The 26,167-nt window shown below is 35.9% G+C and overlaps 1 protein-coding gene across 2 annotated transcripts in view; it reads left to right on the top strand.

Moving 5' to 3' along the window:
* The window catches only part of LOC120780329 (tubulin polyglutamylase TTLL5), an 89,900-nt gene that overhangs the window by 6,567 nt on the left and 57,166 nt on the right, over positions 1-26,167 (top strand). For both annotated transcript variants that reach the window (XM_040112623.1, XM_040112622.1), the window contains exon 2: positions 6,690-6,736. In XM_040112623.1, the coding sequence (XP_039968557.1) occupies positions 6,696-6,736 (41 nt within the window). In that variant the 5' untranslated portion in view covers positions 6,690-6,695. The remainder of the gene's footprint in view (positions 1-6,689; positions 6,737-26,167) is intronic.

Below are 26,167 nucleotides of genomic sequence, written 5' to 3'. Positions count from 1 at the left end.
TCAGGACCTATACTTTTTTACCTTGTTCCACTTTTTTAGGAATTGTCGCTGTCTGTATGTATTTATTGCCCATTTTTGACCTACAACTAAAAAATTTCTTGGGTAACACGTTAATTTAATTTGTTAGAAAAATCTTATATACCAGATGTAGTATAAAAACAAGTAAGGAAGGGCTAAGTTCGGGTGTCACCGAACATTTTATACTATCGCATGATAAAGTGATAATCAAGATTTCATTATCCGTCATTTACATATTTTTAAAATACCGTATTTGTGTAAAGTTTTATTCCGCTATCATCATTGGTTCCTAATGTATATATTATACAGAGAAGGCATCAGATGGAATTCAAAATAGCGTTATATTGGAAGAAGGCGTGGTTGTGAACCGATTTCACCCATATTTCGTACATGTCATCAGGGTGTTAAGAAAATATTATATACCGAATTTCATTGAAATCGGTCTAGTAGTTCCTGAGATATCGTTTTTGGTCCATAAGTGGGCGACGCCACGCCCATTTTCAATTTTTAAAAAAAGCCTGGGTGCAGCTTCCTTCTGCCATTTCTTCAGTAAAATTTAGTGTTTCTGACGTTTTTTGTTAGTCGGTTAACGCACTTTTAGTGATTTTCATCATAACCTTTGTATGGGAGGTGGGCGTGGTTATTATCTGATTTCTGTTTCCATTTTTGAACTGTATATGAAAATGCCTGAAAAAAACGACTCTGTAGACTTTGGTTGACATAGCTATAGTAGTTTCCGAGATATGTACAAAAAACTTAGTAGGGAGCGGAGCCACGCCCACTTTTCCAAAAAAATTACGTCCAAATATGCCCCTCTCTAATGCGATCCTTTGTGCCAAATTTCACTTTAATATCTTTATTTATGGCTTAGTTATGACACTTTATAGGTTTTCGGTTTTCGCCATTTTGTGGGCGTGGCAGTAGGCCGATTTTGCCCATCTTCGAACTTAACCTTCCTATGGAGCCAAGAAATACGTGTACCAAGTTTCATCATGATATCTCAATTTTTACTCAAGTTACAGCTTGCACGGACGGACAGACGTACATCCGGATTTCTACTCTACCCGTCACCTTGATCACTTTGGTATATATAACCCTATATCTAACTCTTTTAGTTTTAGGACTTACAAACAACCGTTATGTGAACAAAACTATAATACTCTCCTTAGCAACTTTCTTGCGAGAGTATAATAACTTTTAGTTCAAACATATTTTAATAACGTCGCCTGTACAAATTTAAGTTGCATACTATGATTTATTATTGAGTTATAGCACTTCACTGCAATTATTATTTTTTGATTATTGGCATTTTGTGGGCTTGACAATATAACATTTGCAATATCTTCTCAGAGTACCATGGATCAGGTATGATGGTAAAAATAATATATTATATGTATGAACTAAATGAACAAAAAAAAGTAACTTTGCTTTTAATTTTAAAATTCTTAATTTATTCTTCAAAATCTTTGTAGCTGCAATACACTTATGCCAACGTTTTTTTGCAATCCTCGAAATAGTCGTTAAAGTCAATTTCCGGAATCGCTCTCAATGCGCGTAGCGATTCACGTCTTCAATTGGCTCAAAAGCTTGGAGTTTTCTGAATAGCTAGAGCTCAAAATTCCAAATTAGGCTTATTTCAAACATCACTATTATTTGGTGTGTAAATAACTAATAAAGTAAAAATGTGACCATAATCTACCTTGAGCTACTGTGAATATCTAAATGTCAAAAACAGATCTTTTATAAATCGTATACGGCACTGAGGACACTTGTTTTTTTTGTCGGAACATGGTATAATTAACCTTGACCACTTAATCACAACTTGACCAACCTAAACAGCTTAAAGTCCGATGGAAAGTTTGAAATCAGTATACACCATATATTTATGGCAAAAGGTCTGGATGTCTAATTTCAGACATTGCTCAGAACACAAATAAAAAATCATACACTGATCGGTATATTCGGCAAAACGTCTGTTAGAATTACGAAAATCATTTACGAACCTAGTAAAAAATAGTTGTATTAATTCGTAGATCAATGTCACATATTTTAGGTATTAAATCATAGTGTATAATATTTTTGCTAAGGTATCTTACATATTAGCCGAAATATATAATATAGGTCAACCAGTTGAGAATCTTCCAAGTATATTAGGTGTTGGGGAGATAGGGGTATGTTAACCCGATGTTATCCCTTTTTGACAGTAATACACATTGTAATTGATTTCTCGATTAAGCTTCTACCTTATAACTTAATCTTGAGTTCGATAACTGGATTGTTAAATAAAAGTCCCAAATTAATGGTTATGCACCCATCCTTATTTTACTTCCAAAAACTTAATCTTGAAAATGTCTTAATTACTCGTACTAGAACTGTGTCTACCTTAAAGGCACTATTTGCACAAATGCTCCTAGAGGTGGATGAAAGGAAACAGAGTTTTCTTTCCAAGAATAGCGATCTAAAATTGCTCATCTGCACGAACAAAAATTTCATCAGATAATATTTAGAATTACGTTCTAATAATTTGCTTTGATTTTATTTATTAACAGAAACCAATATACAGGGTTGCTGATGAATTTTGCTACATTAAGAAACTCAAATAATTTTTTTTTCAGTCTATGGAATTCATTTTTCATGTTAAAGCCCATTAAATTTTATTAAATATAGCTTAATTAGTTTTAAAAATAATGGAATTTAAATGCCCCCCCCTGCTCGTTGATGCATGTGCGGCATCTTACCAAAAAGTTGTTCATTACTGCTTGTAGAGTTGAGACAGGAATAGCCGCAATTGTTTCTCGAATGGATTGCCTTAGTTCATTCAAATTTGTTGGTTTTGCTTTGTAGACTTCCTGTTTGCAATAACCCCACAAGAAAAAGTCAGGTGCAATAAGGTCAGGCGACCTGGATGGCCAACGGAATGTGGAGTTTCTGGATATCAGCTTATTGAGAAATTTTCGTCGCAATTCTGTCATAACAGGTTGGGCTATGTGAGGAGCTGCACCATCTTGCTGAAACCACACAGAGTTAAAAGAAATTCTCATTCGGCGTAATTCTGGATAGAAAAACTCTCTCAACATGCTCAAGTAACGGTCTCCAGTAACCGTAACGGTGTGACCGTTTTCTTCGAAGAAGTAGGGCCCGACAAAGCAGCGTGATGAAACTGCACACCACACTGTGACACGAAGTGGATGCAATTCCGTTTCATGGAGTATCTGTGGGTTGGAAGCACTCCATATTCGACAATTTTGTTTGTGTATGTTGCCGTTTAAATCGAAATGGGCCTCGTCAGACATGAAAAGACAGTTTAACATGTTTTCATCCTCTTCCACCATTTGAAGCATCTTCTGGAAAAATTCCAAGCGAATCGGCAAGTCTGCAGCGCTCAATTGGTTGGCCATTTGAATTTTATATGGGAATAAATGCAAATCTTTGTGCATAATTGACTGTAATGACTGTCTGCTTACACCTATTTGAGCAGATAAGCTTCTTGTCGAAACGCGTGGATTGTTTTGTATGGCAGCAGCTACAGCAGCGATTGTTTCCTCCGTTCGAACTGAAGGGTTTCGATGGTAAGGTCTTCTGTTGACTGTCCCATGCTCGGCAAAATTGTTTACAAGTCTTATTATGGTCCATCTGCTCGGAGGATTGCCGCCAAACGTGCGGCTATACTCTCTTTGAACCGAAACTACGGACTCCAGTGCATGATAGCGGCGGACAATCCAAATTCTTGTTTCAGTGTCCCAGTTATCCATTTTTGTTAAATATAAAAGTCAATCTGCAAAATAAAAAAAATTAACCAGATTCATTAAATAGAAAAAAAGTTATTTAATTTTTTTTGGTAGCGGCTTTCATCAGCCACCCTGTACTACTTTTCATTTTAAAAGTGATTAAGATAAATCAAACGGCAAGAATGAGAATTAAAACCACGGCATAAGCGGCGGAAGGGTTCGTTTAATACAAATTTTGATCTATAAGATATTAATAGTAAGGGTTTAAACTGAGCACCTTGTGGGCTCAAAACCATGCTAAAATTGAACCAATGGGCTATAAAAACCTCAAAATCAAAAAAGTTATGTAGTTAAAAAGTTATAGTAATGTTAATTTCGCTACAACGTTCTCCTGAAGCAAACAAAAATTTTGTATCTTAATTTTAAGCTTATTTATCCTCTTTTATAGGTTTTGAATTAAAGGCAGCGATTCCAGTCACCTGGAAAGCTACTCGTCTCATCATACCTGACATTTATACATTATATAAGGTGTTGTGGAATCTGATAGTTGTCGGAATCAAAATTGAAACCGATAAAAAAAAGTAGTAGGTGTCATGAATTTAGATATTATTGGTTGATGTTCGAAATAGAATTTGTATTGGTTTTGGGTGTCACAGAAACCAATTTTATCGGTTTTGCTACCAGAAACAAAGCAAAAATATAGTCGCTGACAGATTTGAAATGTAAGTTAAGAAATCAAGTTATTTTATTTTTATGAATTAATTCATCTTTATTACTATAGGGGAAATCATAAAAATAAAACACTAAAGGTCTTAATTATTGACTTTTTTGGAAAAAAAATCCGGATATTTAAAGAAGATTTACAAAACGTAAGAAACGTGATATAACACCCAAATGCGTCTTTATTCATTCGATAAATGCTATCTCTTAAAATCTTCCATAAAAGCGGAACTCATTAAAAACTTTAATAGGATTGCTTCCAAATCTATTCATTTGCAAGTTTTGTCACATTAGTAAACAGCTGATTCAAATATTGGTTTTGCGTATGTCCGAAAAGACGAAAATTCAAACAGATTCTGTGACACCATTGAAAATCAGAATTGGTTTGCAATTCTGACAGCTAAGAAATTCTATCTTAGATCCACAACAACCCTGCATATCTTTCTTGATTAGTTTTAAGTCTTACAACAACCGTTAGATGAGCAAAACTATTATACTCTGTAGCCACACATGGCGGGAGTGTGAACATTTTGTTGGTAAAATTTAAAGTCTTTGGTGTATTTATTTGTTGATTTATCGCGGGTTTACTAATTTTGGCATATGCGTTTTTTCTCGATATGCGCCTGATTCGCAAAATATGTAAACGGGGGATTTGTTGCATCGTTCATTTAAAGGCATTTGATGAAACCTTTTGTAATTTGAAGCATCATAGTATTATTTTCAATGGAAAATGATTAAAAACAATTAATGATTGAGAGCTAAAAAGCTTAAATCCTATTATTGGGTATTGAAAGGACAAAAGTCAGTTGTTATAATATTCTTTAAAATATTCAAATAGTTTCTCCATATAATAAATAACCACTATTTGGTAATTTTTATTCGTACTAAATGTTGGGTATTGGGTTGATAAATGCCCAAAAATTGTTATTTTGTTCAATCTGGCCATAATGGAAAATGTTATAAAAAACGCTAATTTTGAAGCGCTCTCACACTGGAATAAGTTGGACATCCCTTTATTCCTGCTGAAAAGCGAAAGAATCAGTTAGAATTTAAAATCGTGTTATATGGAGTGTAGGCGTTTCATCTCATTTCGTCCATTTTCACAGAGCGAGTAAGATGTCAAAATTTAGTTAGTTATTTGTACGAAAATTTTCAATTCGCTATACCAAACAACAGCCTTGTAACTTATTGTAAAGCTTTGTTATGACACTTTATAGGTTTCCGATTAATAGCGTATTGTGGCTGTGGTTTGTGGTTCGATTAAGTAACATCGATAGGGTTTTTCGAAAATTAAAATTTTTAGTGGAGGCGGCAAATTTCAACAGCAGCGACGTTTTGAAGTTATGAGAGGAACCAATCTATTAGAAGTAGCACAATATTCTTAAAATATTATACATTCAACTAAAAATTACATAAACAAAAAAAAAAATACAATTTAAAAAATTTAAAACTAAAATTGGATTTTTGTGAATATCTTTTTTTAATTCAAAAATATTTTTTTTAAATAATTAAAAATAATAATTTTATTATATATACTTATTTATACAGTAATTACTTAAGTGAGCAAGTTGTTTAAAAAAAAAAAATTGGTCTGATGCTTAAATAAAAGAAATGAGTCTAGATGTAGGAACGATTCGTCAGGCATTAAGCTGTAGCGAATCATACAACTTTGGATGGAATGCGGAAAAGTTTTGAGCTTATTTTTTAGGTGGAGAATCAAAAATACAGATGTTTCATTTTCATATTCAACAATAATAATACTAAATGTGTCTAAAACAGTATTAAAACGCGTAAAACAAAAATTGATAGAGTTGAAGAATGTGGTTATGCCAGTTCAGCGTACTTTGTTTATACTTTTTGGGCAAACTAATTTTGATTTAATGTTATAATAACACAAAATCTTAATCATACAATATTCGATTAGACGTATATATGTATAAGTGGATTTTTAATGTATCATACATACAATGACAGTTGTAATTTTTTTCAAGTGGTCATATTCAATTTTATAATATTGTACTGTTATAATTCAACAAATGATTGATATTCTCATTATCCGCACAAAGTTTTAGATCGTAATTTCACTTGGTTTTCTGGAGTGCAAAAATTAGAGATATTGGGTATACAAACTTTTAAGGCTTAGACAAGCTAATTTAAAAGAATTATCAACTGTCAAAATTAATATATTTATTATTAATTTATTTTTATTTTCTTTCTCTTTAGACTACAATGCCTACAAAAGACGAATGTGCTTTTTCCACCTATAAAACGTGAGTTTTTTGAATATTTTACTTTTCTTAAACAGTGCTTTCAATTATTAATTCGTTGTAAGTTTTTAATAAATAACTACCAAAATTTCATAAGTTTTACAGCTTTCCGTTTGTTGTTACATCTTATGTACATACTTAATTGAAAACAATTTATGTTAAACAGTCTTTCATTTTTTGTTTAACAATTTCATCGCATTAATAGAATCTCCTATTTATGTTTGCATTATTTCTACAGACTTGCACTTTTGGTTGCATTTCTACCAAAACAAACAACTTTGCATACTTATGCGCCACGAAACTAAAAAAAGCACAGAGGAACGTACCATGAGTGTCCGAGTTCGTGGTCGAAATTAAAAAGAAGCTGGTGCCTTCTCCGTCGGTCCCTTTTGTTCTTTTTTTATGGTGTCCTCATGTATGTTGAATTCGTGATGTTGTGGTATTTGTGTGAGTGTGATGTTGAATGTGATGAAGATGTGGTGTGGAATAATGATATACCACATCATTAATGTGTGTGACGTGGGAGTGTAATATTGTGAGGGGGGCTGAGACTCATTTAGCCACTTGTCTTGAATCCCTCATATACCAAGCTTCCCTAAGTCTGATAGCAGCTTTTGCCGCAAAATACCTGCCAGATATGTCTACGTGGAACGTGTTTAATAACATTGTGGTCCATTGTTGCTGTTCTTCTTAATGCACCAAAAATGCAGATGAGAACCGCTTTTTGAACAAGCTCCAGCTGCTTAGCTTGTGGTTTTTGTTAGAGTTGCAATATATTTTTTCACAGTGGAATAAAACAATCTGCTTAGCGCGAAATGCAAACCAGAAGAGAGAGAACATATTTATTTATTAATTCAGCTTAAACATATGTGGGGTACTCACAACCTTCTTAAAGCATCGTAAAGTCGTAAAATTTAAAATTTTTACACTTGTTTAAAAAAATTTTTGTTGGATTACATACAAAAATGAGTTTACACAATTACAATTTTCAATGCTATGTTTTCGAATCGTTGTAACTTATAACTTTATGAGACTATATGAAACCACTAATAATATTACAGAATTGTATTTAGAAGAAGACATATCATTTAGTTTACAATGCTATTTTTATTTATTATTGTTGAATACATGCGCATTTTAGGGTTGTTTTCTCAAAGTCTGGTTAGCAGCCATCTGTCAATTAAGTTCTGGTTAACTTAAGGGGGTAGTAAGGTTATTTTTTTTATTTTATATTAATATACAATATCTTAAGATTATTCTGTGAAAATTTGAGAGCATTTAAAGCAAAATTGACGGAGACATACAGTTGTAAGTCTCCGCCCTCCGATTTGATTGTGAGCGGCCGCGACCGTAACGACCAGCTATCTGATAACTTTAAACGTCTTTTTCTCACACTTCACTTTTTCGAAGGCGGTGAACTCTGTAACGAGGTAACGCTGTCGATTTTTTTTTAATTTTAACTTATTTTTAAACAACAAAATTTCTGATTTTTTTGATGAAAAATCAGTATTTTGAGTTCCGAGCGTTGTAAAAAATTGAAAAATCATAAAAAAAACTCGACAGCGTTACCTGAGGAAACTTATCAGTTAATCATATCAATTTGGGTTTTTAATTTCAGATGATCCAGTCATGAGTTATGCGGTTCACCGCGAATCAATTTTTTTTTTTGGAACGTCTGAGAAGATTCTCTGTCACCGGCTCATTTTTTAATATTTTTCCATGAAACTTTCACAGAATATTCTTTAAATATCACATAATTATCCTATAATTATACAAATAAATAAATATTGATTGTATCTTAAAAAAATTATTGAAAATATGCTTTTTTTTTGCTTGAATTAACCTTACTACCCCCTTAACAAGGACTTCCTATTTCTTTAAAGAACCTTTTTTTAACCACAACTTAACTAACAGGTGTCTGCTAAACAGACACTGAGAATCCAGCAAAGTGAGTGTATCGTTATATAATATAAAATCGGGAACTAAAAATGCACAAACCGGTTACCATATGAACAGAATTTTTAGAAAAAACCCAAAAACAGTTACCTGTGCGATATACTCTACGGAAGTATATTCACGGATATATTTATATAATATATATGAAAAGATAACAGTAAAAACATTAACAACAATTAATTTAATTGCCCTTATATGTTTATCTTCGTATACTCAGAACACACACTTCCCTCCAACACAACAAAACATTTAATTTTATTCAATATTTTCAAATTTGTTAGGTAATATCCCTTATGCTTAATAAAACAGTAAGTAAGATTACCTAAATTAAGTCTAAGGCCTAAGTATGGGAGTTGGGGTACTGTCGACCAGATTTTATCTACTTCTGCCAATAGTTAATACATCTTCTTCTTCACTGGCGTGGAAACCGCTTACGCGGTTATAGCCGAGTTAGCAGCAGCGCGCCAGTCGTTTCTTGTTTTCCGCAAGGTGGAGCCAATTGGAAATTCCACGCGAAGCCAGGTCCTTTTCCATAAATCTTTCGCAAAACTTTACTCTCGAAAAGTCGTAACGTCGGCTCATCAGATGTTGTCATTGTCCATGCCTCTGCACCATATCTTCTTCTTCTTAATTGGCGTAGAAACCGCTTAAGCGATTACAGCCGAGTTAACAACAGCGCGCCAGTCGTTTCTTCTTTTCGCTACGTGGCGTCAATTGGATATTCCAAGCGAAGCCAGGTCCTTCTCCACTTGGTCCTTCCAACGGAGTGGAGGTCTTCCTCTTCCTCTGCTTCCCCCGGCGGGTACTGCGTCGAATACTTTCAGAGCTGGAGTGTTTACATCCATTCGGACAACATGACCTAGCCAGCGTAGCCGCTGTCTTTTAATTCGCTGAACTATATCGATGTCGTCGTATATCTCGTACAGCTCATCGTTCCATCGAATGCGGTATTCGCCGTGGCCAATACGCAAAGGACCATAAATCTCTCGCAGAACTTTTACCCTGACAGCTCGCAACGTCGACTCATCCGTTGTTGACATCGTCCAAGCCTCCTCACCATACAGCAGGACGGGAATTATGAGTGACTTTATAGAGTTTGGTTTTTGTTTGTCGAGAGAGGACTTTGCTTCTCAATTGCCTACTCAGTCCGAAAGTAGCACCTGTTGGCAAGAGTTATCCTGCGTTGGATTTCTAGGCTGACATTGTTGGTGGTGTTTACGCTGGTTCCAAGATAGACGAAATTATCTACGACTTCAAAGTTATGACTGTCAACAGTGACGTGAGTGCCAAGTCGCGAGTGCGACGACTGTTTGTTTGATGACAGGAGATATTTCGTCTTGCCCTCGTTCACTGCCAGACCCATTTTCTGTGCTTCCTTGTCCAGCCTGGAGAAAGCAGAACTAACGGCGCGGGTGTTGAGGCCGATGATATCAATATCGTCGGCATACGCCAGCAGCTGTACACTATTATAGAAGATGGTACCTTCTCTATTTAGTTCTGCGGCTCGAACTATTTTCTCCAAAAGCAGGTTGAAAAAGTCACACGATAGGGAATCGCCTTGTCTGAAACCTCGTTTGGTATCGAACGGCTCGGAGAGGTCCTTCCCGATCCTGACGGAGCTTTTCGTGTTACTCAACGTCAGTTTACACAGCCGTATTAGTTTTGCGCGGATACCAAATTTAGACATCGCGGCAAAAAGGCAGCTCCTTTTCGTGCTGTCGAAAGCAGCTTTGAAATCGACGAAGAGGTGGTGTGTGTCGATTCTCCTTTCACGGGTCTTTTCCAAGATTTGGCGCAAGGTGAATATCTGGTTGGGTGTAGATTTGCCAGGCCTAAAGCCACACTGATAAGGTCCAATCAGTTTGTTGACGGTGGGCTTTAATCTTTCACACAATACGCTCCATAGAACCTTATATGCGATGTTGAGGAGGCTAATCCCACGGTAGTTGGCGCAGATTGTGGGGTCTCCTTTTTTATGGATTATGGATATGGCATAGCACACTTAAATTCCAATCGTTGAGAAGATACTTGGTCAAAGACCAGAAGTCGTGAGCTGCTTGAGCCATATGTAAAAGAATCGTTTCTGGCCTGTCCCACGTGAGTAACGATCAGAGAACTTTCCTCACCTGCGTGAGCTTCTACACATGACCTCATCCTCCAATATTTATTACTAGGCGTGTTTTATTTTACCATCACAAGCTAATAGCTAAATAATGGGCAAATAAAATGCACTTAGCTTCTTTCATATTTTCGCTTAAAAATGAAGTGTGTTGGCAATGCGGGCGAAAACAGTCAGAAGAAATTCAATTTGTTTCAAAATGTCTGATGTGGAGAAAAGGTTAGTTTTGAATTTTTCAATTTGTAAAAGGGGTATTAAATTACTATATAAATATATTTATTTTGTTCATTTGATGATATTAATACGAAAGAATTAAAACAAATGTTCTATTGCCAACTACTTTTTTTGGAAAAATCATAGCTATTGTGAATGAAAAGAAGCGAAGAACAGACAATGCCTCTAGTTCAATATTCAAGCTTATGAAAAGCCAACATAATTATGTTGGCTAAGTTTTCCATACTGGTAATATTAATATCTTTGGCCTTAACCGCGCCGTAAGTTCTGCTTTCTCCAGACTGGATGAAGCAAATCAAATGGGTCTGGCAGTGCACGAGGGCAAGGCGTAATATCTGACGTAACAACAACATCGTCAGCCTTGAAATCCAACGCAGGATATCTCTTGCCAACATGTGCTACTTCGGACTAAGTAGGCAAGTGAGAAATAAATTTCTCTCTCGACAAACAAAAACAGCCAAACTTATAAGTCACTCATTATTCCCGTCCTGCTATATGGTGCAGAGGTTTGGACGATGACAACATCTGATGAGTCGACGTTACGAGTTTTCGAGAGAAAAGTTCTGTGAAAGATTTATGGTCCTTTGCGCGTAATCGGTCAGACGGGTTCCGAGATAAGTGATTTCACTTAAAAGTAGGTGGTGCCATGCCCGCCGCGCAATGTTAACCTTGGCCCCTATAAAGCCCTCGCATACCATATCTGCTGTTAAATTGTAGGTCTCTGTCGTATTTAGTTATGGATTTATCGCACTTTTAGTAGCTTTTAACAATGCCATTATATGGAGGTGTCGGTAGAGATGCTTAAGGGATTTGTCCTCTGTAAATTTGGTTATTGTAGCTTAACTAGTTTAGGATATTTGTACATATATTAAACCAAATATATTGCGTGATCACGTCCATTCTTTTTATCCCAAAGGAGCGATTTTCTGTACCAAATTATTATATCTTAATTTAGTGCTCAGTTATGACACTTTATAGGTTTTCGGTTAATAAGATTTTGTGGGTGCTCATTTAAACCCGTCTAAATTGTGACAAAAAAGCACCCAGAAATGAAAAAATAGACGCAAAATATTTAATTAATTATTAATTTGTAATTTGTCCCCTTCATATGTAATCCCCACCAGATGTAACACACTTATGCCAGCGATTTTTACAGTCCTCTAAACACTTTTCATAAGAAATTTTGGGATGGCCTTCAGCTCCTTCATCGAATTTTGTTTTATCGCTTTGATCGACTGTAAAGGGGTTCCATGGAACGGCAATTTTAGTTTGGGTAACAAGAAAAAATCACACGGAGCCAAATCTGGTGAATACGGTGGTTGATCGATGGTATTTATTACATTTTTGGCTTTAAATGTGGTTTCGGCTATTTTTTTCTTTTTATGATGGTTGACTTGTTTGAATGTCTCATATCCTTCATTTTTTTAATATTTTCATCAATTGAAGATGTCAAAGGTCGTCCAGAACGAGGCATGTCTTCAACGACCTCTCGACCGTCTTTCTAGGCTTTGTACTACGCGCAAGCTTGTGTTTTTAATAAAACTTTCGAAACATAGACAGCCCTTTCCGACATGAATTCCGCACATGCAATTTGGTTAAAAATACAAAAATTTGAGACAAATTTGAGACAAATTCTTTGTATTTTTATCTATTGTAAATATAGAAATGGCACTACTGAGGTGTACCGACTTTATCAGCTGTTGTAAACAAACCGGTTGACAGAACGCACCCATATTTGGCACAGTAATTCCTGGTTCTTTTTTATCCCAATGGACATAATCCTTTTTCTATCTCGATTAGTTTTAGGTTATACAAACAACCATTAGGTGAAGAAAACTATTATATTCTGTAGCAACATGTTACAAGAGTTTAAAAATGAATTAATAAATTTATGCATATTTACGTAGCGCAAACAGATCCCGTTCTAATACCTACATTATATACCATATGGCATATACAGTGAGCCACATTCAAAAATGAACACTTTACACTGGAAACTTTTAATTTAAATAAAAAGGTGTAAATGAGTTAATAACATTTTTGCGTCTAACAACTATTGAAGAACGGGAGATTATCATAAAAAAGTGGAAGGATAAAAATCCATCTGTAATCAGTAAAATTTTTGGAAAAAATTTCGACAGTCCATAACATTATGAAAAAGTATAAAAAAAGAGGCAACGTGTGTGATAAAATGCGTAATTTGAAGAACATAATAAAAATAGATGACCGCAATTGTATATTTATACTTCGCTTAATAAAACAAAACCATAGGTTATCTGCAACAGACTTAAAAACAAAAACAAATTAAAGAGAACGTCGACGTTTGTACGGAAACGATTCGTCGTTCGAAAAAAAATTAAAAGTTGGAGTTTGCCAAAAAGTATGAATTTTTGGTCTAGGGTTTGATTGAACAAAAACGATAATGAACTAAATATAATCAAAATTGATCTGAATTCTAGGTTTTATTTACGGATGAAACCAAATTAAAATTGTTTGGATCAGACGGCAAGAGTTTGTTTGTTTGTGTGTACCTTTCCAGGTAGGAACTGCAGGACAAGAATATTAAAACGACGGAGAATCTCGGTTGCAAGTCGGGATCTGGCGTCGGAAAAGTACACGAGTTGATGGTATTGTTAGCACGATTCCGATTACTTTGGTGGTCGGGAAAAAACACGAATTTCAGTATAAATGGGCTATGTACAGATAGGGGAGCTTTTCCAGAGGAGGAATATTTTAAAATATTCCCTATTAAAAATTCAAAAATATGTATTAATAACACTTAGTATTTCACAATGTTTTACTAAATTTTTTCACATTTTTCACTTTGTATATTTAAATATACATTCTACTCAACAAAATAAGTTCATATTTCACTTTTATTTTATTGTATTTAAGAAAAATGTATTAATTTAAAAATCACTTAGCACACTCAACTTTGAAAAGGTTAGATTGTTTACAATTATGAGGAAAACGAGCGTTGCCACATCTTAAACACCAAACATGTAGGATTTTTAACAATTTTTCTTTGTTTGTATTATATTTTCGAGTAATTCTTTTTTCTATATTGACTATAATAAAAAATACTTTCCAATACTTTTCAAGCTATAATTGGGGTGTGAACACTTTTTCCTTATACATATGTATATGTATAATATGTGATTTATAGTTAATATACACAACTAAGCAAAACTCTATAATAATATTATAAAATTTATATCATATCGAGGTGACTGAAGTACTTTCGCGTAGTACTCTTTTCCGCGTTGGCGGCCTTCGGCCCTGGTCGATCCAATACCCAGGGTGACTGAAGTACTTTTACGTAGTACTCCTTTAAAAATCTAAGTACTATTTAATTTTAAATAAGAACATATCCATATGCATGGCAAGATTGTTTCTACTTATTTTAATTTGAAATATAATTTATAGAAGCTTGTTTTTATTAGAATTAAGACTGCTAAATAAAGAAAGAGCAATTATTGCTAAAAAGAGAAATTTCAGCGAATTGCTCATATTTGCTTATTATCATATGGCAGCGCTCCATTTTCTCATAATTGTTAGCACATAAATGATGCTCACTACGAGTGTAAAAAGTAATTTTTAAAATAAAAATTTGTTAGGTAAAAAACCACTAAAAAGTGTAAAATGTGGATTCATTGAAATGTTTATAGTTTAATTCATTTAATTTGAAGCACAAAATGTGCGTAAAGTGTGTTTAATGTGGTGAAATAGCGTGTAGAAATGTCAAAATTTGCGGAATTTTTGAACTTTGAAGTCGAATATCTCGTAAACTAAGCGTTTGCGGTACCTATATATATATTATCAGGAGGAGTTCCTCTTTCCAACGGTATATTCAGATCGCGGCGCCAAAGAAATCGGAATTGTGCCATATTTATATTTAAAAACGTTCACAGCAGTGCAAAAAACTTAGCATTCGCAATAAATTTATGTTCTATCGAGTCAGTGACCCCAAGCACACGTCGTAGAATTGGATCGAAGAACTGATCAGCAGCATGCATCAGCTTCTTTGTAGAATATGGTTGAACGAAAGCATGCCCCGCGATTGGAATTTGCGACTTGGCTTCTGCGTCACTGTGGACAGTAATAACTTCGAAGTTGTAGATAATTTCGTCTATTTTGGAACCAGTTTTAACAGCAACAACAATGTCAGCCTTGAAATCCAACGCAGGATATCTCTTGCCAACAGGTGCTACTTCGGACTAAGTAGGCAATTGAGAAGTAAATTTCTCTTTCGACGAACAAAAACAACCAAACTCTATAAGTCACTCATTATTCTCGTCCTGCTACATGGTGCAGAGGCATGGACGATGACAACATCAATGATGAGTCGACGTTACGAGTTTTCGAGAGAAAGGTTCTGCGAAAGATTTATGGTCCTTTGCGCGTGGGTCAAGGCGAATATCGCATTAAATGGAACGATGTGCTGTATGAGTATACGACGACATTGACATAGTCGAACTAATTAAGAGACAGCGGCTGCGCTGGCTAGGTCATGTCGTACGTATGGAAGAAAACACTACAGCTCTGAAAGTATTTGACGCAATACCCGCCGGTAGAAGCAGAGGAAGAGGAAAACCTCTACTCCGTTGGAAGGACCAGGTAGAGAAGGACCTGGCTTCGTTTGGAATTTCCAATTGGCACCACGTAGCGAAAAGAAGAAACTACTGGCGCGCTGATGTTAACTCGGCTATAATCGCGTAAGCGGTGTCTACGCCAGTAATGAAGAAGAAGATATGCGGGCTATGCGAGGTTTTTACTTGATCACAGTAATTCGCTTCGTAAGTAATATTTAGTTTTTACGGGAAAATATACTTATTTACATGACCAAATCTGACTTAACACATTTCGCGAACGCTCTTAAAATATTTCGATTTTTAAACTACTAAATACTCAATAAATCAATAACTAATTACAGCACTAGTCACTGGGTAAAAAGGGGTGAAATTCGACAACAACCACGTCTACTTCCCGTATAACACAATTTTAAATTCCATTTGATTCTTTCAATTTTCAGTAAACAAATCTGGAAGAAATTTATATAACGGGCTAAAACTTTGCACTAATGATAATGTCCTTTAAAATTTGCCACCTTATGACCAAAAATGGTCTAAATCCAAACAAAACTGTTCAAACCCTAGCTAGCGAATATGTGGACCACAGTATCTGTAGTTGGCTTTTGGCCGAAAATAGCCTGTTTTTGTTGACTTCTTGCTCATGACTACATAATTTTATTCTTATTTTTCAGTGAAATTTGGGATTTGGATCTTCTTCTTTCTTTTCATATAATGACAATACTAATCTCATTGAACGTTTCCTCAAGATGACGACTGTTTGTTTGATGACAGGAGATATTTCGTACATATATAATACATTATTTCTTCAAGTAATTTTGACAGTAGTTTCACAATGTGAATGATGCACATTAGAAGAGCAAGAGAAAATAAACAAAGAAATTATACTTATGTGTGTAAGTATATAAACATTTTCCTTGCGATTTAAGGAATGTGGTTGAAGATTGAAAAGTTTTATACAACATTTCAAAATGAGCTACATTTCATAATAATGATTTTAAATAATTTAGAATGAATTTAACGATTACTTTGAATTTCCTTTAAGAAACAATTGTTGATTAATTGTTTCTTCGCAAAACCAGGATTGCCAAATACGCATTTCATTGAAAAAATGTATTAAAAATTAGTAGTCGATTTCTTCAGAGCTGCATACTAGCACAAGAAAATTTACCGCAGGAAGCATTGGGCCATTTCTACGCTTTTTTGAATTATATGAAAAGAGAACAAGTGCAGTTATAGAATACTTAAATAATGTTCGCTTAGTATTGATGAATACTTATAGAACAATAAAAACTTATATGGACAAAACTGTCCGTCTACTTTTCCATATTACCAACTCTTGAAGTCAATTCTTGTAGTTGGGTGGAAAGAGTTTTTAATATGTTAAAAATATCTGAAAAAGATATAAACATAATAAAGAATAAATTTTTAGGAAATACATTTTAGAAATGTATTGGTTTAACGTTTCCATCAACAGGCAATTGTTTACCGTTGCTTTGAGAAGCTTGCCTCTGAGTTCTAGCAACCAGAAATATTAAGCTTCTTTCGTTTTAATGTCAGGTCTTCTACAATAACAAATGCGTAAAAATAAATTGAAAACGACAGTTTTACATGTACCTTTTGCGGGAGTCGAAGACGTTGTTAGGCATTCCTCCAAATAAATTTCATCGAATAGTGCTGGTAAATCCATCTGATTAAGAAATACAAATTTGACAGCATCAAAATTCATTTTAAATAATTTAACAAAATAGAATAAAATTCCGTCGGGAAAATACAATAGTTACATATTTATAACAGTGAAAAATACTAATTTGAGAATTTTGAAATATATGATGTAAAATGGGAATAAAAAGAAACTTGCTGTCCTATGGAATAGAAAAATATTTATAAACTATATCATCTTTTTCTGTTTTAAACGAATGTTGATTTAATTTATTTGCCAACAAAATACCTAAACCAGATGATGATTCCACTGGTTCTTGAGAGTAGTTTTCCACATCTAAGAAACAATGTGCTGATATGGGGCCTTATTTTTGACTAAAACAAAAAGAGTATTTTTATTTTTTTTTTAATTCTATATCTATTCATCTTATAGGCCACTCACACTTTTTGTTAAAAAGAAAAATGCGTTGAGGATGATGCCATATCCACGTCCATATTGCTCTCTGAGAGAAATGGTGATATTAGTAATATATTGTGAAATTTACAATACTATGTAATTTTTTATCAGACATTTATGTTAGATCTTTTGTGGGGTTTTATGTTATTCGAGGTTTCGATTTTGTAAACGGTTTCTATGTTTTAGCGATTTATTGATTTATTAACATTGCGGTTTAGGTTTTACGTTTCTTTATCTTCGGCGGTTGGTAGAAAACATATTTTGACGAGCGGTCTGGTTAGCGTTCCGGTTTGGATGCGGAGATCAACTACTCGAACATAACCGTCGGAACCGTAATGAAGTTGTTTTATGCGGCCGAGTCGCCGTTCCGTAGGGGGGAGACAATCGTCTTGTATAAGGACGCAGTCTCCAAGCTTTGGTGCCTTTTCTTGAGTTTTCCACCGGTATCTCTTGTCTTTTATATAGTCTTCCTTCCATCGGCGACTGAAATCATGAAGGAAATCCGCGTCGTCCGACAAAGCGGGCAAATGCTGCAAGAAAAGCCGCAGTAGTCAGATCCGAACATAGTTCGAGGTGTACTGCCTTTGTCGTAAATCATGAAAAGACAGCCACATACCCTTTTTTAAATGAGGAAGACCTTAGCATTGAGGCCTTTATCTGGAAAGGTCCAGCAAAATTAAACCCAGTGATGGTGAAGGGTAAAACATAGTTGCAGCGTTCAGGTGGTAAGGCTGCCATGATCTGCGTACGCATCTTGTACTTGTACATAGTACACTGTTTACACATGAAAATCGTATTTTTAATTTGTGACTTTAGTCGTGGTATATAAAACTCTTGTCGGACCATTTGTTGCATCAAGCGATGCTCACCATGCAGTGTAAGCTGGTGGAGATTTATAAAAAATAAGTAGGTAAAATGGGATTTCTCTGGGATAATGATGGGACGTCGTTCGTTGTAACTAAGGCTGGAGTTGGCTAGTCTTCCATTTGCCCGCATTAATCCCTTAGCGTCCAGGAATGGGTTTAAGAGGAGAAGTGAGCTTCCCTTTTCGAGAGGTCGTTTTTCAAGCAACTTTGATTTATCTTTGCTGAAATAGCGAGTTTGTGTATACAAGATTAGATTGACCTTGGCATGTTGCAATTCATACTCCTTTCATTTTTTGTTTAAGTATTTGAATGAATTGTGCATATAAGCGACTACCCTTAGTGCTCTAGGAAATGATGAAACTCTGTGGAGAATATCATCCCCTTCTATTAATTTGAGATGGGTGTGAACTATTGAATTTAATTTAGCTAACAGAAGAGCACCATTTAGTTCAAGCCGTGGTGGGCTTAGTGTCTTCAAAGGTGCAACTTTGGCTTTGGCTACCAAAAGATGTGAAGCTCTTTTGCCGTCGTACTGAGTACGTAAGTAGACTGTTGCGCAATTAGCCTTTTCAGAGGCATCAGAGAAACCGTGTACTTCTGCTTTAATGTTAGGGTTGAAATGTACCCACTGAGGAATTCGAATCTCTGATATAGTACAGATTTTACCTGTTCATCCCATTCAGTGCCATCTTGCCACAATTCTTGAATTAGAATTTTAGCTTGAATCATTATTGGCGAAAGGCATCCTGTATGGTCGAAAAGTTTTGCCACCGAGGAAAGTATTTTTCGTTTGGTTATGGCGGACATGCAGATATTGACTCAATTGTATATGAGAATTGATCTGATATCGCATTCTATTGAATCCCTAGTGTTTTTGTTGTACTAACCTTTTAAAATTAAGGAAGTCTGTATCTAATAGATGTTCCTTTCTTATACCTTTGATTTTTTCGGGATGATTTGATGTTATTTGCTTTAGGAGAAAACTTGCTGAATTTAGTGCTTTGATTACTTGAGATAGTGATTCACACGCTAATGATATACTGTGGCTCCCTGATAGAATGTCGTCCACGTATGCTTGAGTATGCACAACAGAAGTTGCTAAAGGTAAATGTGTTTCACAGGTTTTTGCAACTTCATGTAATGTCCTAATAGCTAAATAGGGTGCGAAGTTGATGCCAATGGTAACTGTTTTAAGTTTGTAGTCGCTAATTGGAAATCTTGGTAATCTTCATGTACCAGAATTTGCCTATAAATTTTCAACATCCCCGTTAAAAACGTATTTAAACATGCTCCAATTTAGTATTATCAACATGAGATCAGGTTGTATTGTTGGCCCTGTTTATAGTACATCATTAAGTGATTTGCATGAGCTCGTACACTTTGAGGCATTGAAAACCATTAGTACTTTCGTTGTGATTTTATCTGGTCTTATTACCTTTTTATGTGGAAGGTAAAAAGATAAATATCTGCCTTTTGATATGGTACAGTTCCTTCCATATGATTGAGGTCAAGATATTCGTCCATCACATTACCATATGCTGATTTAAGCTCATTTTTCCTTTTCAGGCGTTTTTCCATGCTTAGGAATTGCTTGACTGCTGACATTCTAGAGTGGCCCAGAGCTATAGTTTCTGGAAAGGTGGGTTTGAATGGGAGTCGCACAGAATAACGTCCATGTTGGTTTCTGGTTGTTGCAGACTTGTAATAGGCTGCGCATGCCTCGTCTTCTTCTGAAAGTTGGGTAATCTGAGGTATTTCTTCTACTTCCCAGAACTTTTTAAGTTGATTATATAAATATTGGTTTGTGATATTTTCCGCTTCTGTTGTGAAAAAATTTATTTTTTCAGTGACTTGGCCACTTATAATCCACAATTTATTGGAGATTTTCTCTATACCTTCAAGAATTATTTGAGGTATGAAGTGACTGCCTAATAAAATGTCGATTTGTGATGGGGTATGCCAGTTGGGATCTGCTAAGTTAAGGTGTGAGCATTTTTCCCAGTGTATTTTATTTACTTCATAGCTTGGAAGCAAATTTGTAAGTTGCGGTAGAACGATGGCTTGTGCATCTATTTGTATATCCGCATTTGGGGAAACTATGGTGATTGGGCATATTTTATTAGAATTTTGAATAATTCTTCCGCCCATTCCCGAAATTTGAAAATTGGAATGTTTTATTGGCAATTTTAGCCGATTTTGAACCTTTGATGATATGAAGGATCTTTGAGAGCCTTGATCTATAAACGCTCTTAGTTTGAATAAATCACCTTTATGTTCAATGGTCATGACCGCAGTTTTGCTTTCATTTTCTGAATGAAGCGCTTGAATTTTTTCTGCTTTAGAGCAACATGGTTGTTCCTCCCTTTTTTCGGGATTTGAGGTTTCGTGATTACTTGATGTAGTTGTAGCGACTAACCCCGTGGTTTTTTTAAATGGATTTTTCTTCACATTTTGAAAATTGGTAACATGAAGCAATGAGTGATGTCTTCGTTGACAGTATACACAATTGAATTTGCTTTCACAGTCTTTTGTCATATGAGAATTCGACAGACAGTTTATGCAAAGTTTGTGTTGACGGACCAGATTGTTTCTATCTGAAACGGATAATTTTTTGAATCTCTCGCAGGATCTTAATTTATGACCTCCCTTACAGAGTTCACACAATGATTGCCATTGACTACTTTGATTTGACACGAATGTGTGACTTTTATTAACGTGTCTATTATATTGTATGCTTTACTGGCTTGGGGTTTGAACAAGTTTTTACTTGAGACATTGTGATGACTTTTTGGCTTTATAGTTTTTTTGTCTATTCGCTCAGCTATCTCGTGTTGAGCAGTGAGAAATGTTTTCATCTGTTGCCAGGTGGGCATTATTTTTCTTTCCACTAGAGATTGTTGCATTGTAGTAACGCAGCATCAGGCAGTGTTTCTGCGCAAATGGTTACTATCATAGGGTCCCACGATTCTGTGGAGATATTTTGTGTTTTTAACACTGATAAACAATTAGTCACTGTGGAGTGTAAGTTTTGAAATTCCTGGCTAGTTTCTTGTTGGATTTTTGGCAAATGCAATAAAGTTTTTATTGGGTTTTCTATCAAAACCCTTTCATTTTCGTACCTTTCGACAAGTGCTTCCCAAGCCAGTTTAAAATTTTCGTCATTTAAAGCGAATTGCTTGACGATACTACCTGCTTCCCCTTTTGTTTTATACCTGAGATGGTATAACTTTTGTGCTTGTGAAAGTTTAGGATGGTTTATATAAACGACAGTGAACATGTCCCGCAAGGACGGCCACTGGTCATAACATCCATTGAAAACTTCAGTATCACAAGCTGGTACTTTTAGATACATGCCTTTATCTAGGTCTTCTTTTTGTGTTGTAACCACTCTGGGAGGGGGAGTAGTGGCTCTACTTGTCCTTACTAACCTTATTTGTTCAGTTATCATTCCCTTTGTTAACTCGTACTGATCACGGCAGTTATCACACTTGGCTGTCGCCGAAGCTTTTGTGTTTTCTGGGAGTTCCGCGTCGTCAGTATCTAGTTCTGTATCGTACGCTGCCAGAAGGCGTGCCCATAGATTGTTAACACTTTCTAATTTTATATTTAAAACTGATTCCGTAATGTCAGTAATAGAGGAAGCTTGAAACCGTGTGCAATATCTTATAAAGCTATCACTTTCAGTGATAAATCTCGATATTATATGATCTTTTGATCTTCTGCAGGTGTGCTTTGTTTATCGTCGTCAGCCATTTTTGGAATTGTAAGAAACTGACCTGATTTTGATTCTTTTGAATCTGTGCTCATTTAGAATTAATAAGAATTTAGAATTAAAATTTGATGAGATATGTCTGATAAATACCGAAAACCGAAAACTCTTTGAAGTAAATAAGAGTTGTTATTCCCGTAAATTTACTAATATAAGTACGTGTTAATCGTTTTTGTTTACCGCACTGTTGTATTTAGTTGCGATTTTATATTTATTTTTATATATTTTCTATTACGGATTTTTCCGTATGTCCTTGTATATCTTCTTCTTCTTAATTGGCGTAGACACCGCTTACGCGATTACAGCCGAGTTAACAACAGCCCGCCAGTCGTTTCTTTTTTTCGCTACGTGGCGCCAATTGGATATTCCAAGCGAAACCTGGTCCTTCTACACTTGGTCCTTCCAACGGAGTGGAGGTCTTCCTCTTCCTCTGCTTCCCCCGGCGGGTACTGCGACGAATACTTTCAGAGCTGGAGTGTATCAATATCATCGGCATACCCCAGCAGCTGTACACTCTTATAGAAGATGGTACCTTCTCTATTTAGTTCTGCAGCACGAACTATTTTCTCCAGAAGCAGGTTGAAGAAGTCGCACGATAGCGAATCGCCTTGTCTGAAACCTCGTTTGGTATCGAACGGCTCGGAGAGGTCCTTCCTGATCCTGATGGAGCTTTTCGTGTTGCTCAACGTCAGTTTACACAGCCGTATAAGTTTTGCGGGAATACCAAATTCAGACATCGCGACCATCTGGTCGGTTGTTGATTTTCCAGGTCTAAAGCCACACTGATAAGGTCCAATCAGTTTGTTGACGGTGGGCTTTAATCTTTCACACAATACGCTCAATAGAACCTTATATGCGATGTTGAGGAGGCTAATCCCACGGTAGTTGGCGCAGATTGTGGGGTGTCCTTTTTTATGGATTGGGCATAGCACACTTAAATTCCAATCTTTGGGCATGCTTTCGGCCGACCATATTTTACAAAGAAGCTGATGCATGCTCCTTATCAGTTCTTCGCCGCCGTGTTTGAATAGCTCGGCCGGCAATCCGTCGGCCCATGCCGCTTTGTTGATCTTCAGGCGGGCAATTGCTATTCGAACTTCTTCATGGTCGGGCAATGGAACGTCTGCTCCATCGTCATCTATTGGGGAATCGGGTTCGCCTTCTCCTGGCGTTGTACTTTCACTGCCATTCAGCAGGGTGGAGAAGTGTTCCCTCCATAATTTAAGTATGCTCTGGGCATCGGTGACTAGATCACCTTTGGGGGTTCTACAAGAGTATGCTCCGGTTTTGAAACCTTCTGTAAGCCGCCGGATTTTTTCCTAGGATTTTCGAGCATTACCCCAGTCAGCCAGCTTATCAAGCTCTTCGTACTCACGCATTTCGGCCTATTTCTTTTTCTGTCTGCAAATGCGTCTCGCTTCCCTCTTCAACTCTAGGTATCTATCCCATCCCGCACGTGTTGTGGTCGATCGTAACGTTGCGAGGTAGGCAGTCTGTTTTCTCTCCCCTGCGACACTTCACTCCTCGTCGTAGCAGTTGTTTTTTTGCACTTTCCGAAAACCAATGGTTTCGGTTGCAGCTCTACGTAAGAAGTTTCAAATGTCGTCCCACAGTTCCCTTATACCGAGTTGTGTACGAGTGCTCTCAGAGTGCAGGAGTGCAAGCCGAGTAGTAAATCGTTCGGCTGTCTGTTGTGATTGCAGCTTCTCGACGTCGAACCTTCCTTGTGTTTGTCGACGTGCGTTTTTTGCTGCACAGAGGCGGGTGCGAATCCTGGCTGCAACAAGATAGTGGTCCGAGTCGATGTTAGGACTTCGGAGCGTACGCACGTCTAGAACACTGGAGACGTGTCTTCTGTCTATCACAACATGATCGATCTGGTTGGTGGCTTTTCGATCTGGAGATAGCCAGGTAGCTTGATGTATCTTCTTGTGCTGGAATCTAGTACTACAGATAACCATATTTCGGGCCCCGGCGAAGTTAATCAGCCTCAACCCATTTGGGGATGTTTCGTCGTGGAGGCTGAATTTACCGACCGTAGTGCCAAAGATACCTTCTTTGCCCACCCTAGCGTTAATGTCGCCAAGCACGATTTTGACATCGTGGCGGGGGCAGCTCTCATAAGCGCGTTCCAAGCGCTCATAAAAGGCATCTTTGGTCACATCGTCCTTCTCTTCCGTCGGGGCGTGGGCGCAAATCAGCGATCTGTTGAAGAACCTCGCTTTGATGCGGTTCCTTGTATATCAGCACTCGTAAAAGAGGTATACGAAGTCAATAACCTTTGTACATATATGTGCACGCTGTATGCGTATTTATGTGCATATGATATGCTAAATTATACAATCCTGCTTGTTTTTTATAATACAAAGAACAAGAAATTATTGTTGAATAATATTTGCCTATATGAGCTTAGAGTATGTATATAAGTATTTACTAATATACTGATCGTTAATAAAATGTTATTATTTATTTTTTTTTTGGTTTTTTGTTCTAATTTCGCACCGCTTATTGTTTATAATTAAGCTATTATCGCAGCTTCTAATAATTTAAGATTTATTATTGTTCTTATGCTTTGGATATACCCCCTGTGTGGGGCATGCCTGCTGTGGCTGAGTTGAATTGAATTGAAGGATTTGAAAAACAAAATTTAACACAAATTAACATAACATTTTTATAACATATTTAACAAATACTTTAAATATTTTTATTTCATATACATATATACTATAAATGTCTTTAATCGTAATAAATCACAGTTAATGTTCAATGAAGCGCCAATCGATGTACAATATTTTTGGTCAATCGGTCCTTTGTTAATACAAATAAACTTGATAGTCTTTCTACTCGTGAACACCCCACGTATAATTGCCCATGGGAGAAACATGGATTTTCCAAGTCTAATCCGCAAATAGACATTGTTTGGCCCTGAAATTTAGATATAGTCATCGCGAAAGCTAAACGAATGGGAAACTGTAGTCTTTTAAATGGTAAGGGAGAATCGGATGGTATCATCGTAATACGGGGTAACAAAACAATTTCTCCTATAAACTTTCCTGTCAAAATAGTTGCTTCACGAACGTTTCCAGTAATTCTTTTGATCACCAAACGTGTGCCGTTGCATAGTTTAGAAGGATTTAAATTATGCAGTAGAATAATCGGTGATCCAATTTTCAATCGTAGATTGTGTGGTGGCATTCCTGATATGTCTAAAGAATTTAAAAATTCAATTGGGAAATTCACTGTCTCGTTTTCTTCTACAGTAGCATCGATAGACTTAAATGACATTAAATCAACTGGTAATAATTGTTGTATCTGGTAGTTAATCAGATCAACATAAACATTTTTCGCTGCTAAAATTTTTATTATTGTATTTGCACTATTTTTCAACACACTATTATTTAATATAATTACACAAATTTCTATAAAAATTAAATTTAATTGAAAATTTCCACCTGTGTATTCCGGCACCAGTTAGCAAATAAACTAGAATTTCAGTTAAACGAAAAGGTCTCCACACTATTATTTAATATAATTACACAAATTTCTATAAAAATTAAATTTAATTGAAAATTTCCACCTGTGTATTCCGGCACCAGTTAGCAAATAAAGTAGAATTTCAGTTAAACGAAAAGGTCTCCACTTGTTGTAGTTGGTGCTTTTGTTGTGGGTTGTTTTCCAATTGGATAAATCAGGGTTCTCATTTACTACTCCGTAGCAGCAAAATTTCTAAAATTATTGCTATGCTATCGCTACCGCTCTCACATTGTCGGGAGCCACAGCAT

This window comes from Bactrocera tryoni, unplaced genomic scaffold (assembly GCF_016617805.1).
Source record: "Bactrocera tryoni isolate S06 unplaced genomic scaffold, CSIRO_BtryS06_freeze2 scaffold_25, whole genome shotgun sequence".
Lineage (NCBI taxonomy): Eukaryota > Metazoa > Arthropoda > Insecta > Diptera > Tephritidae > Bactrocera > Bactrocera tryoni.
Note: the sequence above shows the minus strand (reverse complement) of the source record. Positions and strands in the feature narration are given on the sequence as shown.